General features: G+C 44.9%; 3 protein-coding genes across 3 annotated transcripts in view; all 3 read left to right on the top strand.

Moving 5' to 3' along the window:
• Nucleotides 1–12,315, top strand: part of LOC115126418 (unconventional myosin-X-like) — a 29,826-nt gene extending 17,511 nt beyond the window's left edge. The window contains exons 21-38 of the mRNA XM_065024734.1: nucleotides 464–587; nucleotides 727–865; nucleotides 1,015–1,119; nucleotides 1,227–1,322; nucleotides 3,201–3,294; nucleotides 3,401–3,456; nucleotides 3,690–3,832; nucleotides 5,275–5,469; nucleotides 5,590–5,862; nucleotides 6,104–6,252; nucleotides 6,587–6,735; nucleotides 7,629–7,836; nucleotides 8,230–8,366; nucleotides 8,643–8,766; nucleotides 8,903–9,220; nucleotides 9,960–10,136; nucleotides 10,250–10,441; nucleotides 10,691–12,315. Of these exons, the coding sequence (XP_064880806.1) occupies nucleotides 464–587; nucleotides 727–865; nucleotides 1,015–1,119; nucleotides 1,227–1,322; nucleotides 3,201–3,294; nucleotides 3,401–3,456; nucleotides 3,690–3,832; nucleotides 5,275–5,469; nucleotides 5,590–5,862; nucleotides 6,104–6,252; nucleotides 6,587–6,735; nucleotides 7,629–7,836; nucleotides 8,230–8,366; nucleotides 8,643–8,766; nucleotides 8,903–9,220; nucleotides 9,960–10,136; nucleotides 10,250–10,441; nucleotides 10,691–10,795 (2,784 nt within the window). The 3' untranslated portion in view covers nucleotides 10,796–12,315. The remainder of the gene's footprint in view (nucleotides 1–463; nucleotides 588–726; nucleotides 866–1,014; nucleotides 1,120–1,226; nucleotides 1,323–3,200; nucleotides 3,295–3,400; nucleotides 3,457–3,689; nucleotides 3,833–5,274; nucleotides 5,470–5,589; nucleotides 5,863–6,103; nucleotides 6,253–6,586; nucleotides 6,736–7,628; nucleotides 7,837–8,229; nucleotides 8,367–8,642; nucleotides 8,767–8,902; nucleotides 9,221–9,959; nucleotides 10,137–10,249; nucleotides 10,442–10,690) is intronic.
• A 2,743-nt stretch (nucleotides 12,316–15,058) lies between these two features.
• Nucleotides 15,059–20,758, top strand: LOC115126415 (pituitary tumor-transforming gene 1 protein-interacting protein-like). The gene is made up of 7 exons (XM_029656025.2): nucleotides 15,059–15,526; nucleotides 16,362–16,414; nucleotides 16,811–16,919; nucleotides 16,985–17,087; nucleotides 18,598–18,663; nucleotides 19,123–19,169; nucleotides 19,322–20,758. The coding sequence occupies exons 1-7, from the start codon at nucleotides 15,433–15,435 to the stop codon at nucleotides 19,357–19,359; spliced, it is 510 nt and encodes a 169-aa protein (XP_029511885.1). The 5' UTR covers nucleotides 15,059–15,432; the 3' UTR covers nucleotides 19,360–20,758.
• A 1,137-nt stretch (nucleotides 20,759–21,895) lies between these two features.
• LOC115126416 (small ubiquitin-related modifier 3) lies at nucleotides 21,896–24,799 on the top strand. Its single transcript, XM_029656026.2, has 4 exons — nucleotides 21,896–22,040; nucleotides 22,945–23,073; nucleotides 23,253–23,324; nucleotides 23,581–24,799. The coding sequence occupies exons 1-4, from the start codon at nucleotides 22,020–22,022 to the stop codon at nucleotides 23,641–23,643; spliced, it is 285 nt and encodes a 94-aa protein (XP_029511886.1). The 5' UTR covers nucleotides 21,896–22,019; the 3' UTR covers nucleotides 23,644–24,799.
• Nucleotides 24,800–26,363: the final 1,564 nt, after the last annotated feature.

Raw genomic sequence — 26,363 nt, 5'->3', positions numbered from 1 at the left:
CTTCAGGCATTTGGAAATTGCTCCCAAAGATAAACCAGACTTGTGGAGGTCTACAATTTGTTTCTGAGGTCTTGTCTGATTTCTTTTGATTTTCCCATGATGTCAAGCAAAGAGGCACTGAGTTTGAAGGTAGGCCTTGAAATACATCCACAGGTACACCTCCAATTGACTCAAATGATGTAAATTAGCAGAAGCTTCTGAAGCCATGACATCATTTTCTGGACTTTCCAAGCTGTTTAAAGGCACAGTCAACTTAGTGTATGTAAACTTCTGAACACTGGAATTGTCATACAGTGAATTATAAGTAAAATAATAGACAGACACACACGGACGGACGGACGGACGGACGGACGGACAGATAGATAGATAGATAGATAGATAGATAGATAGATAGATAGATAGATAGATAGATAGATAGATAGATAGATAGATAGATATTGAGGTATATATCTGTGTTATCCAGTACATAGAGAGTGATGATGAGCATGATGGGCTGTTGGACACAGATGAGGAGGTACACAACGGCAGGGTCACTCTTCTCAACGGGAACGGACCTCCGTACTTCCATAGCTACCTCTACATGAAGGGTGAGTACAAACACACACACACCTACAGACACTCAAACACACACACGCATACACAACACTTACACACAGCCCATGTTTCTCTCCCATCCCATTAACTGGTTGTAGTGGCATAATGAACGTGTGTGTGTCTCCCTCTCAGCTGGTCTGATGATTCCATGGCGCAGGCGGTGGTGTGTGTTGAAGGATGAGACCTTCATGTGGTTCCGCTCCAAACAGGAGTCCCTCAAGTCTGGCTGGCTCCATAAGAAGGGAGGAGGACTGTCCACTCTGTCCCGCAGGTTGGGGTGTGTGTCTGTTTGTTTAGAGGGGTATTAGAGGAGAGTGTTTGTCTTATGTGTATGTGTGCGTGTGCACGCGCGCGTGTGTGTGTGTGTGTGTGTGTGTGTGTGTGTGTGTGTTAACCCCTACACCCTACCTCCCCCTGCAGGAACTGGAAGATGCGTTGGTTTGTTCTGAGGGAACACAAACTGATGTATTTTGACAACGACAGCGAGGAGAAACTGAAGGGAACCATCGACATCCGCGCCGCCAAGTAAGACTCTTAATACCCACAATGCAATGCTCTAGTCTTAAGCCCTACCCATAATGCAACTCATTGACAAAGCAAAACGTATTTCCTTTTCTCTCTGTTCCTCACAGAGAGATCGTGAACAACCATGAGAAGGAGAATGCGTTGAACATCGTGACAGATGAGAGGACGTACCAGGTATTTGCTGAGTCGCCAGAAGACGCCAGGTATGGAGACACCAAAGTGTTCTAATATCCAACCTCTTAGAACCATAGGATTCAGATCCACCTGTGGTGTTCCTCACAGAGACATGATGCCAATGACTAGAACGGTAATATCAATTTTCATCTGAAATTGTTCTCTCTCCTGTCTCTCTTTCTCCCCTCTCTCTTTCTACCCTCCTCTCTCTCTCCCCTCTCTCCCCCTCTCTCTTTCTACCCTCCTCTCTCTCCCCCTCTCTCTCCCGCTCTCTCTCTCCCCCTCTCTCTTTCTACCCTCCTCTCTCTCCCCCTCTCTCCCGCTCTCTCTTTCTACCCTCCTCTCTCTCTCTCCCCCTCTCTCTTTCTACCCTCCTCTCTCTCTCTCTCCCGCTCTGTCTTTCTACCCTCGTCTCTCTCCCCCTCTCTCTCCCCTCTCTCTTTCTACCCTCCTCTCTCTACCACTCTCTCTTTCTACCCTCCTCTCTCTCTCCCCTCTCTCTTTCTATCCTCCTCTCTCTCTCCCCCTCTCTCTCCCCCTCTCTCTTTCTACCCTCCTCTCTCTCTCCCTCTCTCCCGTTCTCTCTTTCTACCCTCCTCTCTCTCTCCCCTCTCTCCCGCTCTCTCTTTCTACCCTCCTCTCTCTCTCCCTCTCTCCCGCTCTCTCTTTCTACCCTCCTCTCTCTCTCCCCTCTCTCCCGCTACCCTCCACTCTCTCTCCCCTCTCTCTTTCTACCCTCTCTCTCTCTCTCCCCTCTCTCCCGCTCTCTCTTTCTACCCTCCTCTCTCTCTCCCCCTCTCTTTCCCTCCTCTCTCTCCCTCTCTCCCGCTCTCTCTTTCTACCCTCCTCTCTCTCTCCCTCTCTCTTTCTACCCTCCTCTCTCTCTCCCCCTCTCTCTTTCTACCCTCCTCTCTCTCTCCCCTCTCTCCCGCTCTCTCTTTCTACCCTCCACTCTCTCTCCCCCTCTCTCTTTCTACCCTCCTCTCTCTCTCCCCTCTCTCCCGCTCTCTCTTTCTACCCTCCTCTCTCTCTCCCCCTCTCTCTTTCTACCCTCCTCTCTCTCTCCCCTCTCTCCCGCTCTCTCTTTCTACCCTCCTCTCTCTCCCCTCTCTCCCGCTCTCTCTTTCTACCCTCCTCTCTCTCTCCCCTCTCTCCCGCTCTCTCTTTCTACCCTCCCTCTCTCTCCCCTCTCTCTTTCTACCCTCCTCTCTCTCTCCCCTCTCTCCCGCTCTCTCTTTCTACCCTCCTCTCTCTCTCCCCCTCTATCTTTCTACCCTCCTCTCTCTCTCCCCTCTCTCCCGCTCTCTCTTTCTACCCTCCACTCTCTCCCCCTCTCTCTTTCTACCCTCCTCTCTCTCTCCCCCTCTCTCCCGCTCTCTCTTTCTACCCTCCACTCTCTCTCCCCTCTCTCTTTCTACCCTCCTGTCTCTCTCCCCTCTCTCCCGCTCTCTCTTTCTACCCTCCTCTCTCTCTCTCCCTCTCTCTTTCTACCCTCCTCTCTCTCTCCCCTCTCTCCCGCTCTCTCTTTCTACCCTCCACTCTCTCTCCCCCTCTCTCTTTCTACCCTCCTCTCTCTCTCCCCTCTCTCCCGCTCTCTCTTTCTACCCTCCTCTCTCTCTCCCCTCTCTCTTTCTACCCTCCTCTCTCTCTCCCCTCTCTCCCGCTCTCTCTTTCTACACTCCACTCTCTCTCCCCCTCTCTCTTTCTACCCTCCTCTCTCTCTCCCCCTCTCTCCCGCTCTCTCTTTCTACCCTCCACTCTCTCTCCCCTCTCTCTTTCTACCCTCCTCTCTCTCTCCCTCTCTCCCGCTCTCTCTTTCTACCCTCCTCTCTCTCTCCCCTCTCTCCGCTCTCTCTTTCCACCCTCCTCTCTCTCCCCTCTCTATCCCCCCCCCTCTCTCTCTCTAGTGCGTGGTATAACGTCCTCAGTAAGGTCCATGTGTATACTCCCGAGCAGCTGATGGACATGTCTCATGAACAGGCCAACCCCAAGAACGCTGTGGTCAGAGTCTGCACAGCTTCTAACCATGTTATACACATGTTATAATTACCCACATGTTATACACACACTGTGCCATAATAACAGAGTGCGTCATGTCATGTTATAGGGAACTCTGGACGTGGGGCTGATTGACTCAGTCTGTGCCTCTGACAACCCAGACAGGTATGAACTAGTTACTGTGGTTGACATGGTTTGGGATAGTAAATTAGATGTGTGTTATGTATCGGTACCTAACCTTTGTGTGTGTGTGTGTGTGTGTGTGTGTGTGTGTGTGTGTGTGTGTGTGTGTGTGTGTGTGTGTGTGTGTGTGTGTGTGTGAGCGTGTGTGTGTGTGTGTGTGTGTGAGCGTGTGCGTGCGTGCGTGTGTGTGTGTGTGTGCGCGTGCGTGTGTCCAGGCCCAACTCCTTTGTGATCATCACAGCGAACCGTGTGATCCACTGTAACACTGACACTCCAGAGGAGATGCACCACTGGATCAGCCTGCTGCAGAAACCTAAAGGAGACGCCAAGATAGACGGACAGGAGTTCCTGGTTAGGGGTGGGTAACACACACACACACATAGAGACACACACAGAGACACACATAGAGACACACATAGAGACACACATAGAGACACACATGGAGACACACACAGAGACACACATAGAGACACACACAGAGACACACACATAGAGACACACACATAGAGACACACATAGAGACACACACAGAGACACACATAGAGACACACACATAGAGACACACACAGAGACACACATAGAGACACACATAGAGACACACACATAGAGACACACATAGAGAAACACATAGAGACACACATAGAGACACACATAGAGAGAAACACATAGAGACACACATAGAGACACACACATAGAGAAACACATAGAGACACACATAGAGACACACATAGAGACACACACATAGAGAAACACATAGAGACACACACAGAGACACACACAGAGACACACACAGAGACACACACAGAGACACACACAGAGACACACATAGAGACACACATAGAGACACACACAGAGACACACATAGAGACACACACATAGAGACACACACATAGAGAAACACATAGAGATACACACAGAGACACACACAGAGACACACACAGAGAAACACATAGAGACACACATAGAGAAACACATAGAGACACACACAGAGACACACACAGAGAAACACATAGAGACACACACAGAGACACACATAGAGAAACACATAGAGAAACACATAGAGACACACACAGAGACACACATAGAGAAACACACAGAGACACACATAGAGAAACACACACACAGAGACACACACAGAGACACACACAGAGACACACACAGAGACACACACAGAGACACACACAAAGACACAAACAGAGACACACACAGAGACACACACGTGTGTGTCTGACTGAGTTGGAACATAGGTCTGTGCAACGTGTTAGTCTTCAGGAAATGTTACTCATTACACACCCACAACTCAACCACACAGCTATTGTCTCTCCCTCCCTCTCTCCTCTCTCTCTCTCTCTCTCTCTCTCCTATCTCCCCCTTTCTCTATCTCTCTCTGTCTCTCTCCCTCTCTCTCCCCTCTCTCTCCCTCTATCTCTCTCTCCTATCTCCCTCTCTCCCTCTCTCTCTCTCCTATCTCCCCCTTTCTCTATCTCTCTCTGTCTCTCTCCCTCTCTCTCCCCTCTCTCTCCCTCTATCTCTCTCTCCTATCTCCCTCTCTCCCTCTCTCTCGCTCTCTCTCTCGCTCTCTCTCTCCCTCTCTATCGCTCTCTCTCTCTATCTTCTCTCTCTCTCTCTCCTCTCTCTCCTCTCCCTCTCTCTGTATCATTCTCCTTTCTCTCTCTCTCTCTCTCTCTCTCTCTCTCTCCCTCTCTCTGTATCATTCTCCTTTCTCTCTCTCTCCCTCTCTCTGTATCATTCTCCTTTCTCTCTCTCTCTCTCTCCTCTCTCTCTCCCTCCTACCCCAAGGTTGGCTCCAGAAGGAGATGAAGACAGGAACTAAGAGTAATGTTCTGAAGCTGAAGAAGCGCTGGTTCGTGTTAACCCATAACTCCCTGGATTACTACAAGAGCTCTGAGCGAAACTCCTCCAAGATGGGAACCCTCGTCCTCAACTCCCTCTGCTCTGTCTTTCAACCTGAGGAACGAGTGCACAGAGAGACAGGTGAGCGAGGGAAGGAGTGAAAGGAGAGGACGAGAAGGGAGGAGCGAGTCAGAGGGAAGAAATGGAGGATGTAGGGGATCTATATAGGGTCTATACTGATGCCCTTGTTGTCTTTTGTAGGGTACTGGAACATCGTAGTGCACGGTAGGAAGCACTCGTATCGCCTCTACACCAAGATGCTGAATGAAGCTCTGAGATGGATAGCAGCCATACAGGCAGTGATAGACAGCAAGACACCCATAGAAACACCGACACTACAGCTCATCAGAGATATCAAGGACAGCAGTCTGAACCCTGAGGCAGTGGAGCAGACCTACAGGAGGAATCCCATCCTCAGATACACTCAGCACCCTCTACACTCCCCCCTACTGCCACTACCCTACGGAGAAGTCAGTAAGTAGAGTGGACCGTCACAATACAGCCTGCATCATAAACCTGGTACTGTCACTTCCTGGTAATCCTCCTGATACTGTCACTGATGTGAACATGAATGGATTTGATGAGAACTTTTCTTTCCTTCTCTCCCCCTCCTCCCCCCTTTCCTCTCCACCATCTCCCCCTCCATCTCTTCCTCTCCTCCCCCTCCCTCCCCTCTCCCACCCCCCCCCCTCCCCACCCCTCCTCTCCCTTCCAGTCCAGAGACAGCAGGGCTATGCCAGTCTTCAGGATGAAGCTATCCGAGTGTTTAACTCTCTTCAGGAGATGGAGACTCTGGCAGACCCTGTTCCTATCATTCGGGGGGTACTGCAGACCTGTCAGGACCTGAGACCTCTCCGAGACGAGGTACACACACATGGGCACATACACTCTTAGAAAAAAAGGTGCTATCTAGAACCTAAAAAGAGTTCTTCAGGTGTCCCCATAATAGAACCCTTTGAAGAACCCTTTTTGGTTCCAGGTAGAACCCTTTCCACATGGAACCCAAAATGGTTCTACCTGGAACCAAAAAGGGTTATCTTATGGGGACAGCTGAAGAACGCTTTTGGGACCCTCTTTTCTAAGAGTGTATACGGGTGCACATACAGCCACACACACACACACACACACACACACACACACACACACACACACACACACACGCGCGGTTACACATACACTGTCTTTCCGCTCTCTCCAGGTATACTGTCAGGTGATCAAGCAGACCAATCACGTGCCTCAGCCCAATCAGCCCAATCAGCGGGCTCATTGGCACCTCCTCACCTGTATGAGCTGTACCTTCCTCCCAAGCCGGACCATCCTCAGATACCTGCGCTTCCACCTCAAAAGGTGTGTGTGTGTTGTGTGTGTGTGTGTGTTGTGTGTGGGTGGGTGTGTGTGTGTTGTGTGTGTGTTTTGTGTGTGGTCTGTGGGTGTGTGTGTGTTGTGTGTGTATGTGTTGTGCTTGGGTGGGTGTGTGTGTGTGTTGTGCGTGGGTGGGTGTGTGTGTTGTGGGTGTGTGTGTGTGTGTGTGTGTGTGTGTGTGTGTTGTGCGTGGGTGGGTGTGTGTGTGTGTTGTGCGTGGGTGGGTGTGTGTGTGTCCCCCAGGTGTTAGTTTTAACTGGGTTTATTTAGAACCTAACAGACGACTTGGAAAAGCTCAAACCAAGTTTATTCACCTAATGGGTCAAACAGCTGAACAGACAAAGACATGTTCTCACCAGCACAAGTATATATACCCCACTTTAGGTGAAGTCTCCTCCTCTTCTCTAAACATGACTTCTTTGTTGCTTGGCAGGAAGTTAGGTGATGTGGGTAATAAACTGTTCCTTCTCCCTAAAATGTGACCTGATCTGACCTCAGCCCACATTCCTCCCTAATCCACAGCTATCCACCCTTACAGTGACCGCAGCTGTGTGATTGCATTTTCCCTTACTTAGTAACATTCCAAGCCCTTGGCTCATATCCAACCTTTCACTGACCCCACCGTTCACTTCCGGTGTATCGAGTCTTTCAAATTACAACCCAACAACTGAAACTGTGGCCCTTCTCCTTTCCATAGGATACCTGATGTCTAACAATAACATGTTCTGACAGAAAACATTCTGCATTCTCCCTCAGTACCATGAACAAGGATATTTCAACTTTAGAAGTCAGAACCCATCACAGGTGTAGAGATTTTTATTAGTGTGTGTGTGTTATGTGTGTGTGTATCATGACTGTCTCTGTGTGTGTTCTCCCAGGGTGCGAGAGCATTTCCCCAACACAGAGATTGAGCGTTATTCTGCTTTTATCAATGAGTCTCTGAAGAAGACCAAGACCAGGGACTTTATTCCGTCTCAGGAGGAGATCGTGGCCCTACTGGTGAGGCAGGAGATGACAACTACAGTCTACTGCCATGGAGGAGGCTCCTGCAAGATCTCCATCAATTCACACACCACCGCTGGAGAGGTACACACACACACACACACACACACACACACACACACACACACATATACTGCCAGACATACACTGACTGTACAAAACATTAAGAACACCTGCTCTTTCCTTGACATTGACTGACCAGGTGAATCAAGGTGAAAGCTATGATCCCTTATTGATGTCACTTGTTAAATCCACTTCAGTCAGTGTAGATGAAGGGGAGGAGACATGTTAAGGAAGGATTTTTAAGCCTTAAGACAATTGAGACATGGATTGTGTATGAGTGCCATTCAGAGGGTGAATGGGCAAGACATGCCTTTGAACAGGGTATGGTAGTAGGTGCCAGGCACAGCGGTTTGTGTCAAGAACTGCAACGCTGCTGGGCTTTTTCACACTGTGTGTGTGTGTGTGTGTGTGTAGGTGGTGGAGAAGTTGATCCGCGGCCTGGCCATGGAGGACAGTAGGAATCTGTTCTCTCTGTTTGAGCACAACAAGGTGACGGACCGAGCTCTGGAGAGCAGGGTCATAGTGGCTGACGTCCTCGCCAAGTTTGAGAGGTACGTAACGTGTGTGTGTGTGTGTGCGTGCGTGCGTGTGTGTGTGTGTGTGAGTGTGTGTGTGTGAGCGTGTGTGTGTGTGTGTGAGCGTGTGTGTATGTGAGCGTGTGTGTGTGTGAGCGTGTGTGTGTGTGTGTGTGTGAGCGTGTGCGTGTGTGTGTGTGTGCGTGTGTGTGTGTGTGTGTGAGCGCGTGTGTGTGTGCGTGTGCGTGTGTGTGTGTGTGTGTGAGCGCGTGTGTGTGTGTGTATTGCTAACCCTATCTGTGTGTATTCCAGGCTGTCAGGGACTGAGGAGGTTGAGGAGGAAGGACAGTGGAGACTCTATTTTAAACTTTACTGTTTCCTCGACATGGAGAGCATGCCTAAGGAGGGGGTGGAATTTGCCTTCATGTTTGAGCAGGTGAGTACACACAGACACACACACAAACACACACACACACACATACACACACACTCCTTGTCCTACTCCGTCTCACTCAATTTCAATAAATGTCTCTCCCTCTCTCCCCCCTTTCGACACCCCCTCTTCCCTTCAGGCCCATGAGTCTCTGATCAGTGGTCACTTCCCGGCCCCAGAGGAAACTTTGCAGCAGCTAGCCGCTTTACGGCTACAGTATCTCCATGGAGACGGGGCCAGCCGCGCTGGGTGGAGCCTCGGTAGTGTTTACCCAATGGGGCGCCTCCGCACGCGCATCTTCCACTCCACCAAACAGGGAGGCGCGGCAGGAGGAGAGGGAGGAGGAGGGCAGGTGGGAAGTGTCAAGGGGGACGGGCAGGATAGAAGGAGAACCCCCAGCTTCCTGGATGGAAGTCTGAGGCGCAGCTTCAAGACGGGCTCGCTGAAGAAACAGAAGGTGGCGATGGGCACACACACAAACACACAATGCATTTGCATAAAACATACACACATGCATATGCTGATATCACCATTGCTATATTTTTAAACAATGCTACTTAATATAATGTTTACATACCCTACATTACTCATCTCATATGTATATACTGTACTCTATATCATTTAATGCATCTTGCCATCTTTATGTAATACATGTATCACTAGCCACTTTAAACTATGCCACTTTATATAATGTTTACATACCCTACATTACTCATCTCATATGTATATACTGTACTCGATACCATCTACTGCATCTTGTCTATGCCGTTCTGTACCATCACTCATTCATATATCTTTATGTACATATTATTTATCCCTTTACACTTGTGTGTATAAGGTAGTAGTTTTGGAATTGTTAGGTTAGATTACTCGTTGGTTATTACTGCATTGTCGGAACTAGAAGCACAAGCATTTCGCTACACTCGCATTAACATCTGCTAACCATGTGTATGTGACAAATACATTTGATTTGATTTGATTTGATTTTTCTTAGCTGTAGTTGTCAATATGTCCTAGAGATGGCGTCTCTCGTAAATCACACATTATCCTCTATTGACTGGGGCATCGCATATTCCAGACAGTGATATCTTACCCTGTCGCCTCTGATTGGGTTTAGGATTGATTGATTTGTTGGTTAATTCATTGATTGAATAATTCATTGATTGATTGATAAATATATTTGTAATCCTGTCCAGGAGGAAGAGGGGCAGCAGGTAGAGATGTGGGTGAAGGAGGAGACATCGGCCACCAGAGCCCATGTTCTGGATAAATGGACCAAGTTACAGGGACTCCCCCAGCACCAGGCTCTGCTCAAATACATGTCCATCGTCAAAGAGTGGCCCGGATATGGCTCTACACTGTTCGACGTGGAGGTGTGTGTGTGTTTGTGTGTGTTTTGTGTGTGGACCTTTGTGTTTTACTTCTATCTCATCCTCCCCTCCCTCTCCTCCTCTGTCCGCTTCTCCTCCCTCTCTCTCCCCTGCAGTGTAAGGAAGGAGGTTTTCCCCATGACCTGTGGCTGGGTGTGAGTGCTGACAACCTGTCTGTGTATAAGAGAGGGGAACCCAAACCTCTGCAGACGTTCCAGTATGAGCAGATCACCTTCTTTGGAGCTCCACAACCCTGCACCTACCAGATCACTGTCGACAGCAACGACTTGTTCTTCCACACTCCATTGGTAAACACACACACACACTTACACACATACACACACGCATGTATCAGACAGTCACAACAAAAACAACCGTACACAATGGAAGAATAAATCAGGAATATACTGCACACTGCACAAACACAAACACTGATGTAATCTAACTCTCTCTCCCTCTCTCCCTCCCTCCCTCTCGCTCTCTCTCTCTCTCCCTCTGTCTCCATCCCTCTCCCTCCCCCTCTCTCTCTTTCTCTCTCCTCTCTCTCTCTCTCTCAGGTGATGGAGATTGCTAAGATCATGAAAGCCTACATCAACATGATGGTGAAGAAACGCTGCAGCATCATGTCTGTCTCCAGCGTCGCCAGCGCCTTCGTCAGGTGATCAACCAGCAGCCAATCAGGGCCCTCTATTCAACAGCACAGGCCTATCAGAGTGAGGCAGGAAGTGGATACAATCCACGGATTGGTCGGACAGTTGTTTTTTTGGTGGAGTCAGCTGATCTTGGAGAGGGGAAACCACAAAACAGCGGACAGCGAGGGATCTAAAATGACATCCGATTTCACAAAGCGAAAAGGGGATGGACACTGCAGATAACTATTCTAGACATGGGAATTGGGTGGATTGGGTTAAATATCTGTTCGTTAACAATGAGCAATGAAAATGACCCATTTTGGGGAGGACAACTCCAGCACCACCAACCCCCAGTTACCCTGCATGTCACTGTCTTACAGACAGCAGGTCCAGCACATTCTAACTCAACCTTACTTCATCTAAATATCTCTTATTACTCCTTTTATATCAATCTCTAATCTCTCTCTCTCTCTCCTGTCATCCCTCTCTCTCTGTTCTCTCTGGACCAAACCCATACCAACGACAAGCACAATAGCCCAGTCAAACCATACCACCCGCAAAGCTCCGTCGCCCCCTTCTCCACCCCGATAACACACGCCCCGTCGCAGTCCCAACACACTGCCAGCTAGGAGAGATCAAATGAAGCCTGTTACTATTTCTATCTTCCTTCCTCTGTCTCTTACCCTCTCTCCCCCATTTGATGAAACTCTCTTTTTCTCTGTCTGTGTCCCATTTCGCCTCTCTTTACAGTTACGTGTTAATTTATTCTCTGTTGCTTGCTTGCTTCCTTTCCTCTCTCTTTCTCTCACTCACTCTCTCGTTCATCTGCTGTCGTCCGTGGTGACTGAGATAAAGGACTCACTGTGTTTTGTATTTTCATCTCGGGGTCAAATGGAAAATCAGGTTCCTTCTTCATCAGACTGCACAGTACTTACTTCCTGTGTCAAAGGAAGTGACATGACATATGGTCAAAGGAAGTGACCTCACACAAACCCCCTCAAGAGAACCAGGACTGGAGGCCCACCCAGGGCCTTCTCCCCGGGATCATCCTGACTCAGAGGCTCTTTCAATACAGGTACTGTAGGATTACAGTCGCTCGTGAAAGACTACGCACCTCTTGCACAGTCTTCACATTTTTGCTGCCTTAAAATGTCATCTGAAAAAGAGATTACATTAAAACATTCCCCGACTGATCTACACAACCTGCTCCACATTTTCAAAGTTAAAGAACATTTTCTAAATGACTAAGAAATACAAAATGAGGATCCATTGATTGTCTATGTCTTCACCCCCCCAGAGTTTGTGCTGGGAGGAAGCACCCTTTGGCAGACATTATAGCCGTGAGTCATTTTGAGGATTCTACCAACTTTGCACAACTCTTGGGGTAACATATATCCATTGTTTTTGTCAAAATTGCTCAAGCTCAGAAATTCTGTTTGGAAACAATGGATGTACGTTACCCTAGGAGTTGTGTAGAGTTGGTGGAATCTTCGGGGTGTTTCACAGCTATGGTGTCTGCCAAGGGGTGCTTCCTCCCAGTCCAATTTGTAAGTCGCTCTGGATAAGAGCGTCTGCTAAATGACTTAAATGTAAATGTAAAATAAACTCTGGGGGGGGGTGAAGACATAGACAATTGTATTTTTAATTAATTTGAAGTTCTAACTTTCTTTTACTTTGTAGATCTGTAAAAAAAATTTTTTATAATAATTATAAATAATAAAATATTTCATTTTAAGGCAGCGAAATGTGAAGGCTGTGCAATGTTTTTGTGGACTTTCACTAGTCACTGTATATACTGTCTATAATACACACGGACCACATCCTATAGCACAGAGCATACAGGTAGGATTGTACACTATCAGGGTTGGGGTTCAGTCGATTCAGAACGTAAACCAAATTCCAACTCCAGTTTTCAAATTTTCCTAATTGAAAAGCATTTGGAGTTTGAATTTCACCGTAGCTTTCTTTTTTTTTTTTTTTTTTTAAATAGACCATTTGGTTTTCTTACATCTCTTTAAGGAATACCTAGGATAGGATAAAGTAATCCTTCTCACCCCCCTTAAAAGATTTAGATGCACTATTGTAAAGTGGCTGTTCCACTGGATGTCATAAGGTGAATGCACCAATTTGTAAGTCGCTCTGGATAAGAGCGTCTGCTAAATGACTTAAATGTAAATGTAAATGGGTAGCTGTTTGGCTCAGTCTGGGGGGAGGCTCCGTGGGTGTGGAGAGGTCTGGAGGAGAGAATGATGCTAAAGAGTGACAAAAGTCGACTACAAGATCAACCAAGGGAGATTGAGAGAGCTGTCTCCTGTAATATGTCTACTCTGAACATCACATATATAACATATTCATGTCCAACCTACACATACACACATACACTAATCAAACACTTAGCGTTCTTGTATATCGCACCTCATAGGAACCCTACATAGATTTTGGTGGTCACTGTACTGTATGTATATAAATATCATTATAAATGCCATTTGATTCATTTATTGTATGTGTAAACTAAATGCGAAGGAACAGAGATATTTACTGCTGTATGTCTAATATGCCAACGCACCCTTATTCACTAGCAGTGCCATCTGACTAAATCACAGATATATAGAGGGGTTTCACTTCTTGATGTAGAATGGGTAGAGTTCAGTCGCGGCGGCCATATTGGTAGGGCGGTTTGGGATGGTTGCCTGCATGCGTTTCTCTGTGCTCTAGTGAAATGTAGCCTCCGTATCATCCGTCTGGCTCACGTTTCCATATCGGTGGGTACTTTTTTTTAAAACACGAAGAATCTAGTCTTGTCTTCTCTACCCATTCTGCTTCTACGCTATGTGACCGTTCTCCAGTTCATGTGTGAATAGAACCGGTTTTAAGTCATGTGACTCGTGTACTGTGCGTTCCCAGTGTCTCCCCTCCTGCAGTGCTGTGTTTGGAATGCTAACTTGAGCGTGTGTATCTGTGTCATAATGCAAGTGACTGACTAACTACCCCACCGGGGGGAAGAAGAGAACCATATGAAGAAAAGAAAGAAAGTGTGTTGTTGACAAATAACAGTATTATGTATCTGGGTAACCTTTATAAGAGAATGGTGTTGTGATTGTGATTTTAAATGGGGAAGAGTTTGGGAATGGAGGAAGGGAGGGAGAGGGTGGAGGATGGGGTATTTATTTGTTAGAATTATTGCAGAGGGAGGGAGGGGATATGGTTACAGTATGGAATTATGTTAAAGAAGAGAAGTTCACACATTGAGGAGGTCTGCATCTTGGAAATAGGAATAGTTGGAATATGAGAATTCTGGGAACATGGGAATTGTGTTTGTGTTTGTTTCTGACTGTGTGTCGTCACTGCTTGTGGGCCTAAGCCCACTGGAGAACCAGTCTATAGAATCAGAATTACTGGAAAGGACATTCCAACTCAGAACAACATTACATCCTGTGTTCCACTGGACCATTTGGAATGACTGAAAAACCCTGTTTTTGCGGGCCAGTGTAGCCTACATGAATACATGTTTTTGGCAGACAGGTTGGAATGTCAATTATCATCAAATCCAATCAAATTCGGGAACTGTGTCCTATCTAGGTATTCTCTTTCTATGGCCCTGCCTCTCACACTGCTAGTACACAGAGTAAGACGAAGTTGCCTCTTGACACTGATCTAAGGCAGTGGAAGCTGCTGAGGGGAAGAAAGCTCATAATAATGGCTGGAACTGAGCAAAAGGAATGGCATCAAACACATGGAAACCATGTCTTTGATGTATTTGATACCATTCCATTGATTTTGCTCCATTACCACATGCCCGTCCTCCCCAATTAAGGTGCCACCAACCTCCTGTGATCTAAGGTCAGTTTTGCATTTCACACCCAAATGGTAAGGGTAAGCTGATCCTAGATCTGTGTCTATGAGCAACCTCTATACCGGGGTCCTTTTCCAGCCGCAGGCGGCCAGAGCAGGCCCTGCCTGTAATCTGTCATGGTTTATATGAATTAGTATCATTATATATTGAAACATTGTGATTGTTTTGAGAGAAAATCGAGAAAGAGATAGAAAATAGTTGTTGTTCTTTTTTTATTTGTAACTGGCTTTACAAACTTATGCTTTAATAAATTATCGGAAATTGTCCAGTATTTTCTTCTATACACGCACGCACGCGCACACTGCTGACCTGATTGTTATATTTCCGCTTGGGTGACCACATAATGGTCCATATTTAAAATACACAAATGCGGGACAACGGAATGTTTTTGCGGGCCAGTGCAGCCTACATGAATACATGTTTCTGGCAGACAGTTCGAAATGTCAGTTATCATCAAATGAATAGGAAGTCTGACTGAAATACGCAACAAATCTAACTTTGTTGGTAAATGAGTGGTGTTTTAATTTGTTGGTAAAATACGGGACATCAGACAAACGGACAACATTGGGGACTGTCCAGCAATCTGGGACACGTGGTCGCCCTAATTCCACCTGTCATTGGTTGGGCGCGCTCAGGGAGGAAGGAGGACAGACCTTTTTGCCTCAACAGCACTTCAAGGGTTTCTTTTCTTCAAACGGGTTGGCTCAATTTCTCCCTGTTGTTACTGAAATAAGACAACTTTTTCAACTCAAGAGTAGCACCATACACGACGGGATATTTTACTGTCAGCGTTTGGATTTTAAAGTTTCAATAAATGATGGATTTAAGGAGTTTGGTAGGCCTACCTGCTGTTCTGCTACTCCTCGGTGTAAGTGCTGTGTTCGCGCAAACTGCCGCACCTAAGATAGGTGAGTCAGTGACACTTCTTTTGTTGTTTTTGTTAACCATTGATTTATTGTCGTTTATAGATTATTTTGATGTATATGACAACATATTATAGTTGATTATGTTTGCTCTAGTTAGTCTATGACATTAATCACCGAAAATACAGCTGGTAGTGGAGTACCCTCAAACCAGAATTTCACGTTGTAGCATATTTCACAGTGACTTTGCCTTTAGGTAAAACACAAAATGACAATGCTTGTTTTCAGTTCCTTTTATAATGATGTAATTTATACTTTCATCAACCTTAACATGTAGATTATTATATTCAGATAATGGCTCATTAATTTCAAGTGGCTTGGTACATATTGGTAACATATTTGGCCTATTCACTGTTAGGGAGTTGGCTCTTGCTTTCTGCTAAATGCTTGTGTAACTGAAACCTTTTAGCAGGAACGTTGGAGTGTTTTCAGTTCCTTCTCAGACACATTTCAGTAGCTATAATCGTGACTGGCTGGCCCTTTTAACTGTTAAGTGTTTGGGTGAAACCAGTCAAAGTGTCTAAAGAGACACCTGTTCCCTGTCTTGGAAGAATCCTTCAGCCTTTTAGCCCCATAGAAACCAGACTACCAGGCTTCCACTTCTTATCTGGAGCCATAGAACTAACAGAATGTACACAAACAATTATGTGGAGTCATACAGTCAAACAACAAATGGAAATATCTACAGTAGGCCGGGTCTTGCTGCAGATGAGAAGGCTTTATTACTGCCTCTAACTGCAGTTGTTTTGTGTGTTATGAACTACTGATCTAATGTATTTTTTCCCTCAATCAACATGTTTTCCCTCCCTCCCTCTCTCAGTGTGTGAGACTAAGAATGGAACAAGCTGTGAGGAATGTCTAAAGATTGTGACGGTGAGTCTGGGATTAGTCTGGCACATGAGTCAGGCACACTTTCGGTTTCCTGGTCCTGATTCCATCACTATACCTCCTGCTCATTGGTCTAACAGGGTCACATGTGTTCTGGTCCAGTTTACTTCGCTATACCTCTTGCTCATGGGAATAACAGGGTCACAAATGTTTTCTGTTGCACATGAATCAGCATATCAGCTCCACCCTCCACACCTGTCAGACAGGTTGGGGGACAAAGTGAATTACACACCTCTCTGCCCTCATTTTTCTCTCTGCATCCCTCCATCCTTGGCATTGTGAACTCTATCCCTGCCAATCCTGAAACCCCTACCCACCCCTACTCATTCATAGTCCACATATATTTGCGTTAAGTTTGACCTGTGTGTGTTTGTGTCACAGTGCCTGTGGTGTCAGAAAACTAAGATGTGTATCACGTACCCAGTCAAAACCATCCTCCCCCCGCACGCCCTCTGCCCCCTCAACGATGCACGCTGGGGACGCTGCTGGGGTAAGAAACACACACACACACACTTCTGCTGGAGTAGGAACTAATGTTGATTGTGTGTGTGTCAGTGAACTTCCAGTCATTGATCATCGCCATGGCAGTGGTGGGTGGAGTCATTATCATCGCCTTCCTGGTCTGCCTCTTCTGCTGCTGCAAGTGTGAACACATCGGGTATAGTGCTTATAACACACACACTCACACGTCGTTGATTTGTGTCGTCTGTTTCCAAAACACATCTCGGTTTGGGATGATATATATTTTTTATTTTTATCATTGACTTGCTTGAGTGTATTTATATCCAGGTTCAGCTAAATCTACTGGCACCCATGCACTTTTCTTAGATAAGTCACTATTTCTTATTTGTTTATTCAGATCCCCATTAGCTTTTGCCAAAGCAGAAGCGTTTCTTCCTGAGGTCCACAAAACATGACAAGTAACGAAACAGTGATAGACAAAAACAGTAACACAAATTTTAAATAGAAAGATATACAAACAATACAACAACAAAATAATAAACAATACAACTAAAACATGATGTATGTGTGTGTGTCCCCTTCTAAAATAAGTAACAAATAAAAACATCTGGTCTTCACACCTTATTAGATTTTCAACATTGCAGAACCGATTGTATTTTTGTAAACTTTAATTTAGAAAATGAAGGCAAATGGCATGGACTAAATGATTGGCACTCCGGAGCTCTAATACTTGGTTGCACAGCCTTTGTCCAAGGTAACTGCAGACAAACACGTCTGGTAGCCATCAATGATGTAACCCACTGTTCAGCAGCAAACTGCTCTAAATCTTCTATGTTTGAGGGTTACCCCCCCTCAACTGATGTTTTCAGATCTCTCCGTAGGTTTTGGATGTGATTCAAATCTGGACTCTTGGCTGGCCACTCCGGAACATTCCAGCATCTCTTCTTGAACCATTCCTGGGTGTTTTTTCATGTTTGGGATTGTTGTCCTGCTGGAAGATACACAACATTCAGTGTAGACCCAGTTTTTGGACACTGGGTTGAACAAAACACCTGATAATCTGCTGATTTCATGATGCCTTGCACACGTTCAAGGCCACCGGGACCAGACGCAGCAAAGCAACCCCACAGCATGATCAAATCTCCCACATGTCAGACAAGAGTCCAGAACTGAATCACATCCAAAACCAATGGCGAGATTAGTAGTTGGAGGGAACCCCCTCAAACATTTAAGTATTGGAACAATTTGCTGCTGAAAAGTGGGCCAAATGCCAGTAGAAAGTTACAGCAAACTCATTGATTGCTTCAAGAAGCGTTTGTCTGCAGTTATCTTGGCCAAAGGCTGTCCAACCATGTACTAGCTCCAGGGAGCCAATTTAGGAGCTGCCATTTGTCTTTATTTTCTTAATAAAAATTCTCAACTTAGGTTTACAAAAATTAAATTGTCTCTGCAATGTCGAAAATCCAATATCAATGTTTTTTAAATTTCTATTTATTTTAAATGAAATAGGGAACAATTTAGTGCAAGGGTGCCTATATATTTGGCCTCAACTGTGTAGCTTGTGTTTGCTTTGCCGTGGTCAACTAAAGTGTGTAATTCTTCACACACACACACATACACGCACTGACCTACCCCATGGAATGACCTCCAGGCACATGTATAAGTACTTATCCGCCCTAATGTGTGTGTGTGTGTGTGTGTGTCAGGTCTACGAGGTTCGATGCCAAGATGGAGAGACGGACCAATAAGATGAAGGGAAAACAGGAAGAGAGGTAAGATTTCATCATGGCACACGAACACCTGCGTATTGTCTATGTATGTGAAGAAATGTACAATTAAAGAAAGTGTTTTGTTATTCTAAGTGTCAGTATTTACATGTGTGTGTGTGTGTGTTCAGCTGGCCTACAACAAATTCCTCAGGGAGATATGGTAAACGTTACCCAGCCAGGCCCTGTGTGTGCTGTATTTGACCTTAGTGTGTCTCTGACAATGTGACTGCGATCAGAACAATGCCCCAAGTTTCTTTTGTTAGTTTCATATCAGTTACAGCCAGAGTGACACAAAAGCATTACTGGAACAAACCTTTACATACGTCACAGCTAAGCTAACCGCCCAAACCGGTTTGTGCTCTACTCATGACTTTTTACCTACCTGGCTGGTCTGAAAGGTTGTGCAGTGCTCTTAAAATACGAAGTGTGTGTCTAACCAGCTGGTTGTCTTTGTGTTAACAGAAAGGCAGAGATGAAGATGAGGCATGAGGAAATCAGAACGAAATATGGTACGACTTGAGATACACGCACACAAACACCACTCCTGTCATGTTTCCCCATTCCTGTCTGTGGAAAAGCACCATCACTACTCTGATGGAATTTAAAATGAAAGATGATCTCGAACTCCTGCTATCTCGTTCTCTCGCTCTCTTTCTTCCAGGTCTCAGTGGGTCCAACCCGTACTCCAAATTCTCCTGAGCTGATATTTGGACACTACTATCAACTGCCTTCCTTCTCTTTACTTCTGACCCCCCCCCCGGACTGTTAACCTTATTGCCTGTTCTATGCTCAGCCCCCCCCCAAAGCATTAATCATAAAAGTCTTAGAGGCGTTTTTAAAGGATTTGTATCATTTCAGACCGTAGTTTTGAAAGTAGCGCTCACAAGTCAAAACGAGTCACCAAAAATTGTGCTTAGTTTTCACTTATTTCGTATGTTATGTCCTGCAAAAAATATATATATTTCCTGCAATTCGTATGATGTAACGAATTCCAATTTGTACAATATGTTACGATTTTGTAAGTTCTTAAAATCCCGTTCAATATCTTTAACCGTTTTGAGGGGAATACATGAAACTGGCCTTAGATCAAAGTTTTGGGACAGCCTGATATACAACATTATCTTCCCATGTAACACAGGTCATTAAACATTGTGTTGAATGTAATGAACAAAGTCTTCTCCGAATACTTAGCTAGAACAAGTTCTGCGCTGCTTGGTGAGTGGTGCAGTGCAGAACATGTCTTGCAGTGCAGACTATGTGAGGGCAGTGCACAGGTGTAGTAGCCTTAAATGTACCTTATATACCTTCTGTGACTACTACTGTATTATAAACTCATAATGATGATGGTACTTGAGGGTTACTACTTGGTTGTAGGAGATCTTGCCTATGCTCTACTTGAATGAGAAGATGCACTCCAGGAAAGTTGACCTTATCTATGTTGACCTTTTTCTATGTATATTTATCTGATGGTGAACTATCAGAAATGTGTCCAGTGCACGCACACCTGTACTCCATCAAACAATAAACTTGTATAGATGTATTGTTTTTCTCATTTTAACCAGAATTGTACTTAATGAAGCACTATGCAGAAATCCTTCCGGCATTTCCTGCTTGCTAAAATATTAATAGTTCACCTTATTTCAGTTTGCGACAAAACAAGCAAGAGAGTCATTGTACCATCTAAACAGCTGTGAAATATATTTTCCATACGGTAAGCATAGATCTGCTTCTTAAACTTGCTTTCAAAGAGTCACAGATCTATAACTCACATTTCTATGTGAATTTGGTCAGGTCGCCCAAAAAGTTACATATTGCAGCTTTAAATAGGAGGCTATTCAGAAGAGTTGAATGCTCAGAATTGCAGATAGAAATGTACCCTACCATATAGAATGTACACACCTTGTAAAATGACAAATGTCAGATCTAAGTAATATTTTTCTACCGGTGACAGCTTTCTCATTAGACACCAGCTACTTCAGTTAGAATATTGTCAGGACAAATGAATCAACGTTTTATTAATGTCTAGTTGTGTAATAAACTACCCTTTGTCTGTTGATTGAACAAATCTATTTTTACTCAAATAAAACTTTCCACTATGTATGACTTGTCTCTGGATCTTATCAACTCCTAGCTCCTACAATAACCTCTACCTCATAGTGAGAAACCTACAACAACCATATCAGACCAGTGATCGTAACCTCAACAATAGTAGAGATGTGAATAAACAGGAATTCCTGCAGTTCTGACTCAAACCTTAATTCTTAATCTCAATATACTATTTTTTATCAAGGATACGTATACTCTTTATTCAAGCATTTTCTATGACCAGAGCCACAGAGAGAATATTTTTCTGGAATGTAAACCCAGGCCTCGATCCCTACCCAGTCCAATCCTTCCCTTTCTCCCTTAAGAGAGAAATTACATGTTGAGTTGGAGCGCCCCCGACTGGTCATCAAAAGCCATAACCCCCCACTCTCAGTTTGCTTCTGTAATGAATACACCCCATTTCTCTATCCATTGTGATGAAGATGGAAGATTTGGCTTGATATAATTTGTATTTTACAACATTATTCTGGTACTCCCTGTACATAGCCATGTTAAAAAATGGTCAGAGACTCCAGTCACCCAAGTCATGTTTTCTCTGATACCGCACGGCAAGCTGTACCAGAACGCCAAGTGTAGGACTAAAAGTAACAGCTTCTACCTCCAAGCCGCAAGACTGCTGAACAATTAATCAAATGGCCACCGGACTATTTACATTGACACTCCCTCCCTCCATTTGTTTTTACCCTGCTGCTACTCGCTGTTTATTATCTATGCATAGTCACTTCACCCCTACCAACATGTACAAATGACCTCGACTAACCTGTACCCCCGCACGTTGACTCGGTACCGCCCTGTATATAGCCCAGTTATTGTTCTTTTTTGTGTTACTTTTAATTTGTTTACTTTAGTTTATTAGGTAAATATTTTCTTAATTCTTATTGAACTGCACTGTTGGTTAAGGACTTGTAAGTATGGTAGTCTACACCTGTTGTTTACGAAGCATGTGACAAATACAATTTGATCTGAGTGTAATGTGTGTATTTATTTGAGCTTAACCAAGGGCCACACTCGGCCCTGCCTTTGGCGGGTTCTTAATGTCGCGTGGCCGAGTATTTGGCTGAATTACGCATCCCCGTCCCCGAGAGAATATGTCACGTGTTTTCACGAAAGCCAATCAGTGTCTGCGGAACGGGAGACCAAAGCGCGTTCCCGTGTTTGCGGAGGAGAAGAGCATATAGCTTAAAGAGGTGCAAACGAAAACACAGCCAAAATTGCATTTTAACCAGCAAATCCTTTAAAGAAAACCCATCAAAATGTCGGAGGAGAAACCAAAGGTAAGGCTAGTCGGCTATCAGCATGTGGTGGGTATATAAGGTGATTAGAACAGTCTAATGTCAAATAGCGCCTGAAATATGCAATAAAAAATGGCCCGGTTTGCACGTTTGTCTGAATCGGCGCACTGTTTGTTTCGTAGTTAAATGAATGGAGTGCTACCTCCGGATACGATATTTAAGTTTATCAGATATAAAAACTATTAGAGATGTTATACGAAATATTTCGACCAGATAATAGAATTGTTGTAACAACTAACACTTACATTTCGAAGTTGAATACACCGATACCGTTTGCGGGTTTTTCTTTGTGGAAGCCATACCACGCTAGCAGCTAGCTAGCTAAACGCCGCAAGGCAAGCGGCACAAAATGTGACACCATTTGGAAGCCGTATTCGAGTGATTTAGATGCATTCGTCGGCATCCACTTATTGAAATGGCTAAATAACCTAGTTATTGTACTGTTTATCTTTTAGGCCAGTAAACACGCATGGCGTTGGCCAGGCGCCGGTAAGACCAGGTAAAGCTAGCTAGATCATAAGTGGTCTGTACGAAATGGTTCCTAACCACTGATTGATAGTGTTTGGATATAATTTGTTTTCGATTTGAGGCACTAGGACAAGCTGAACGTGGATTTTGCTGTGGATAACGCCTGGGTCTATAGCTGGCTGCCTCAGTCACAGCCTACAGGTTCCGCGCATTCCCCAGACCCAGTACCACCCACAAGCAACCCTAATTCACTGGGCAAGAACACTACCTACCCCATGTCCAGATCTTACCAGAGACGTATGAGGAGGCCTAACAGTGGTTGTACAACTCTTCAATTGTTTGGGTCTCCAAAACCAAAGCATTGAAGACTGAAAAACTACATTGTTAATCCTTTCATTGCTGTTTGGTTGTGTTTCAGGAGGGCGTGAAGACTGAGAACGACCACATTAACTTAAAGGTAGCCGGTCAGGACGGCTCTGTGGTTCAGTTCAAAATCAAGAGGCACACTCCGCTCAGCAAACTGATGAAGGCCTACTGCGAACGTCAGGTCAGCACAGTCGCCAATCAGACACCTTGCCCTCCTACCTGCCGCCTCAATGGCGAAGACTGGAGCAGGGGCACACTGAACATTGCTCATAGAAATATTGTCAATAGAGCTGACCTGATTCCTAATACTATAGGAATATCTGTCCCATGTATTTCTAATGTGTCCTCTCTCTCCTGCAGGGGCTCTCGATAAGGCAGATCAGGTTCAGGTTTGACGGACAGCCAATCAACGAGACGGACACACCTTCACAGGTACACTGCACAGACAACTGGCAGCTCTCTCTAAACACCCTCTACTCACTCTATTCTCTTATCTCATTCTTAATCACTCTAAAGCACAGCTTCTCTGATGCCATTATCTTGTCTCAACTAAAGCACACCTGCTCTCAATTAACTTGATTACTTTCTCACAGAACTTCCCACTCACAGAATCTCCCCCCTCATGGAATCACTCTTTACTAGATCCCTCTCTCCTACCATCTCACACATGTTAATTCTCTCTCTTTAGCTGGAGATGGAGGATGAAGACACCATAGATGTTTTCCAACAGCAGACAGGCGGCCTCTGCTAATCCCCTCCCGTTACAGTTATTGACATATCCAAACCACGCCCACTGCTCCTCTTCAGCTTCTGTGTTCCATTGTTGTTTTTTAAATATGTCTGTCTCGGTTTTGTCCTGAGGGGAGTGGGATGAACTTGCCCCCTAAACACTGATTTAAGGTCAGTTATTAGTTTACCCCATATTGGATGAGGTTAAGTTTAGGACGCAATGAGCTGATCCTAGATCTGTGGTAAGGGGCAACTTCTACTTTGAGGCTTCCCCATCGTCTGTTTCCTTGTTCTTATTTTAAAAGATGTCTGGCGCAGTTTTGGGTGGGGGTGCTCCCCTCAAATGTCTGTCTTAGTCAACATTGATCTCTTCAACAGTCTTGGACAGCTTCTGGGTCTTTCCAATGCTAAGAATCATGGGTTTTGATCTAGAAACAACTCCCTACACCTAAGCCACTTGTGTAGTGTTTTGTATTTATCCAACACCTCAAATCTACAAAAGGCCTAGGGGTTAGGGGTGGCTTCTGGACCCTCCCAATCGATTGACATGGGGGGCGCCCAAGTTTTTTTTCGAGGGTGAAAACCAAGGGTACATCTCAAGTCTTGTGTTGCCTCCTTCATTTGGCACCGATGTGAACATTCAGGCTAAGGTGGATGCTGACCATGGAATAAGCTTTCACCTGTCCAGTTCTTTACCACTTTGTCAGTTTTACAAGAATGAAGGAGAGGAGACCCATTGTCACAAGGAAGCTACTTGTACTGTTGAGATGCAACCCCTAGTTTTTTATAGGGCAGTCAAAAGGGAATATTCCCTGATTCCATATGGGATTTTTTTTTTTTTTTCAGTGGTCAGTTCTTATAGCAACCCTGTCAGTGACTCTGCTTTTGGTTTTTGGGTGGGGGTTTAAGTGGGAAGGAGAAGTCATCCTTAAACACTGATACAGGGTCAGATAATTTGCATCCCCGGAATGGTTAATGTTTTGGGGGTTCCGGTTTTCTGATCCTAGATCTGTGGTTAGGGGCTACGTCTACTAGGGGCATAGGGGGGGGGGGGGCAGTTAAGTTCTTTACCCACATGTTTTGTCATATGGTATTAGTTAGTTTTGGTTTCTCTACTGATTTGTACATTGTTTGGCGTCTTTTACTACTGTAAACAATAAATATAGTTTGGTACTCAGGCTCCCTGTCCCGCTCCTCCTTTAAATGTGTGTCAGATGGAAAACGGGCTTATTCAGTAGACTACCAATTACACATGTGAATCATGAATTGTATCTTCAATGTATTGTCTATAGTCGTATGTTCTACCTATTGTGTATATGTTAGACCCTATCCAGCAGTATTTCACAGTACGGTCACAAATGTTTTCTTAGCTGCATAAAGCAACCGGCGGGGGTGCTACTGTTTATTGTAAATCTCCTCTGCCGAAATCCACTACACTCCCTTGAATAAGCTGCTGTGTTCTCGGAGGACTAGATGAACACATTTAAAAACGATATACATTCAAATTCATTTTTACCACTTTGAACTTGTATTTTGGGATTCCTCTGTAAACGTCATCATTGCGGAGGTGAATAAATGTATTTGCGTTTGTTTCTTCTCGATAACCTTTGACCTTTTTCAAAAGGAGAGGACCGAGGAGTTAGCAAAACCAATTAAATTACACCTGTGCCTGCGGTCAGCCATCTGTCAGGATGTTAGATCACTCTGTGATTGGCTGATGCAGTCAGATTAAGCACAGTCGATTGATAGCCTGATGGGATAGAGATACAAGAAGGGAGAAGGTTATATCATGATCCTGTAGCCTTTAATATAAATGGCTAGGAGAAACACACTAGACTAGTCTCTATAGGACACAGTCCTCCACCAAAGCACACAAACCTGCTCTTGAAGAAAAGGCAAAACAGCAGTAAAAGGTGTAGAACAGAGAGTGAACACCCTCTTCTCTCCCTGATCTGTATCAGAATAGCTATTTGAAGCCTGGGCATGGCTGAAATACACACGTACATGCACATTAGTCCACCCTCCTGGGTCTGCACCTGGGAGTTGTACCTAATTCCACTCTACAATTTTTATTACATTTTCTCAATGAAATATTAGCAAATCTGTTATGAAAGCATGTGTCTTGCTTAAATAAACTCACCAAAAGAACACAATGCACAGTCATCCACTCAGCTACTACAATAATAAAGGTCCTAATAACAGGGATCTTGGTTAATATGGTAATAGCTTAGCTGGTATCAAGCACTATTGGGTGGAGCAGAGATCACCGGTGGTATGCATGTTTTCAAATGTATTTATTTTCCTTTAAAAATTACTTATTCGACTCTTTATGGTGTTTATCTAATGCAAAGGTTTTTGTAGTACAGCTTATTTCTGTATCTAAACCCATACAACTCCACCTTGGGTATTCATCTTGCTCTCTCTTTCTCACACACTCTCAGAAGAGTATGTGAGAGACACAGCTGGCTTCCGTTCTACTCTGTGAAATGATTGACAGACTGGTTAGTGATTTGCATAGGCCTGGAAAATAAGAGAAGGGGCTGGACCAGACAGAACTAACTCATTAGGAGCCTGCCTATCTGCCTAGGGTGAAGTCAGATGATGTAGAGTAGTTTAGATCCAGGCTTCACTTTGTCATCTGGACTCTGTTGGAATATTATGTTTTCTACAGATCCTCTCTAAGGATCATCTCTAGACACACCTCACACACAAACGTACATGCTACCCCACACATACTCACAC

The sequence above is a fragment of the Oncorhynchus nerka genome, linkage group LG2, assembly GCF_034236695.1.
Source record: "Oncorhynchus nerka isolate Pitt River linkage group LG2, Oner_Uvic_2.0, whole genome shotgun sequence".
NCBI lineage: Eukaryota > Metazoa > Chordata > Actinopteri > Salmoniformes > Salmonidae > Oncorhynchus > Oncorhynchus nerka.
Note: the sequence above shows the minus strand (reverse complement) of the source record. Positions and strands in the feature narration are given on the sequence as shown.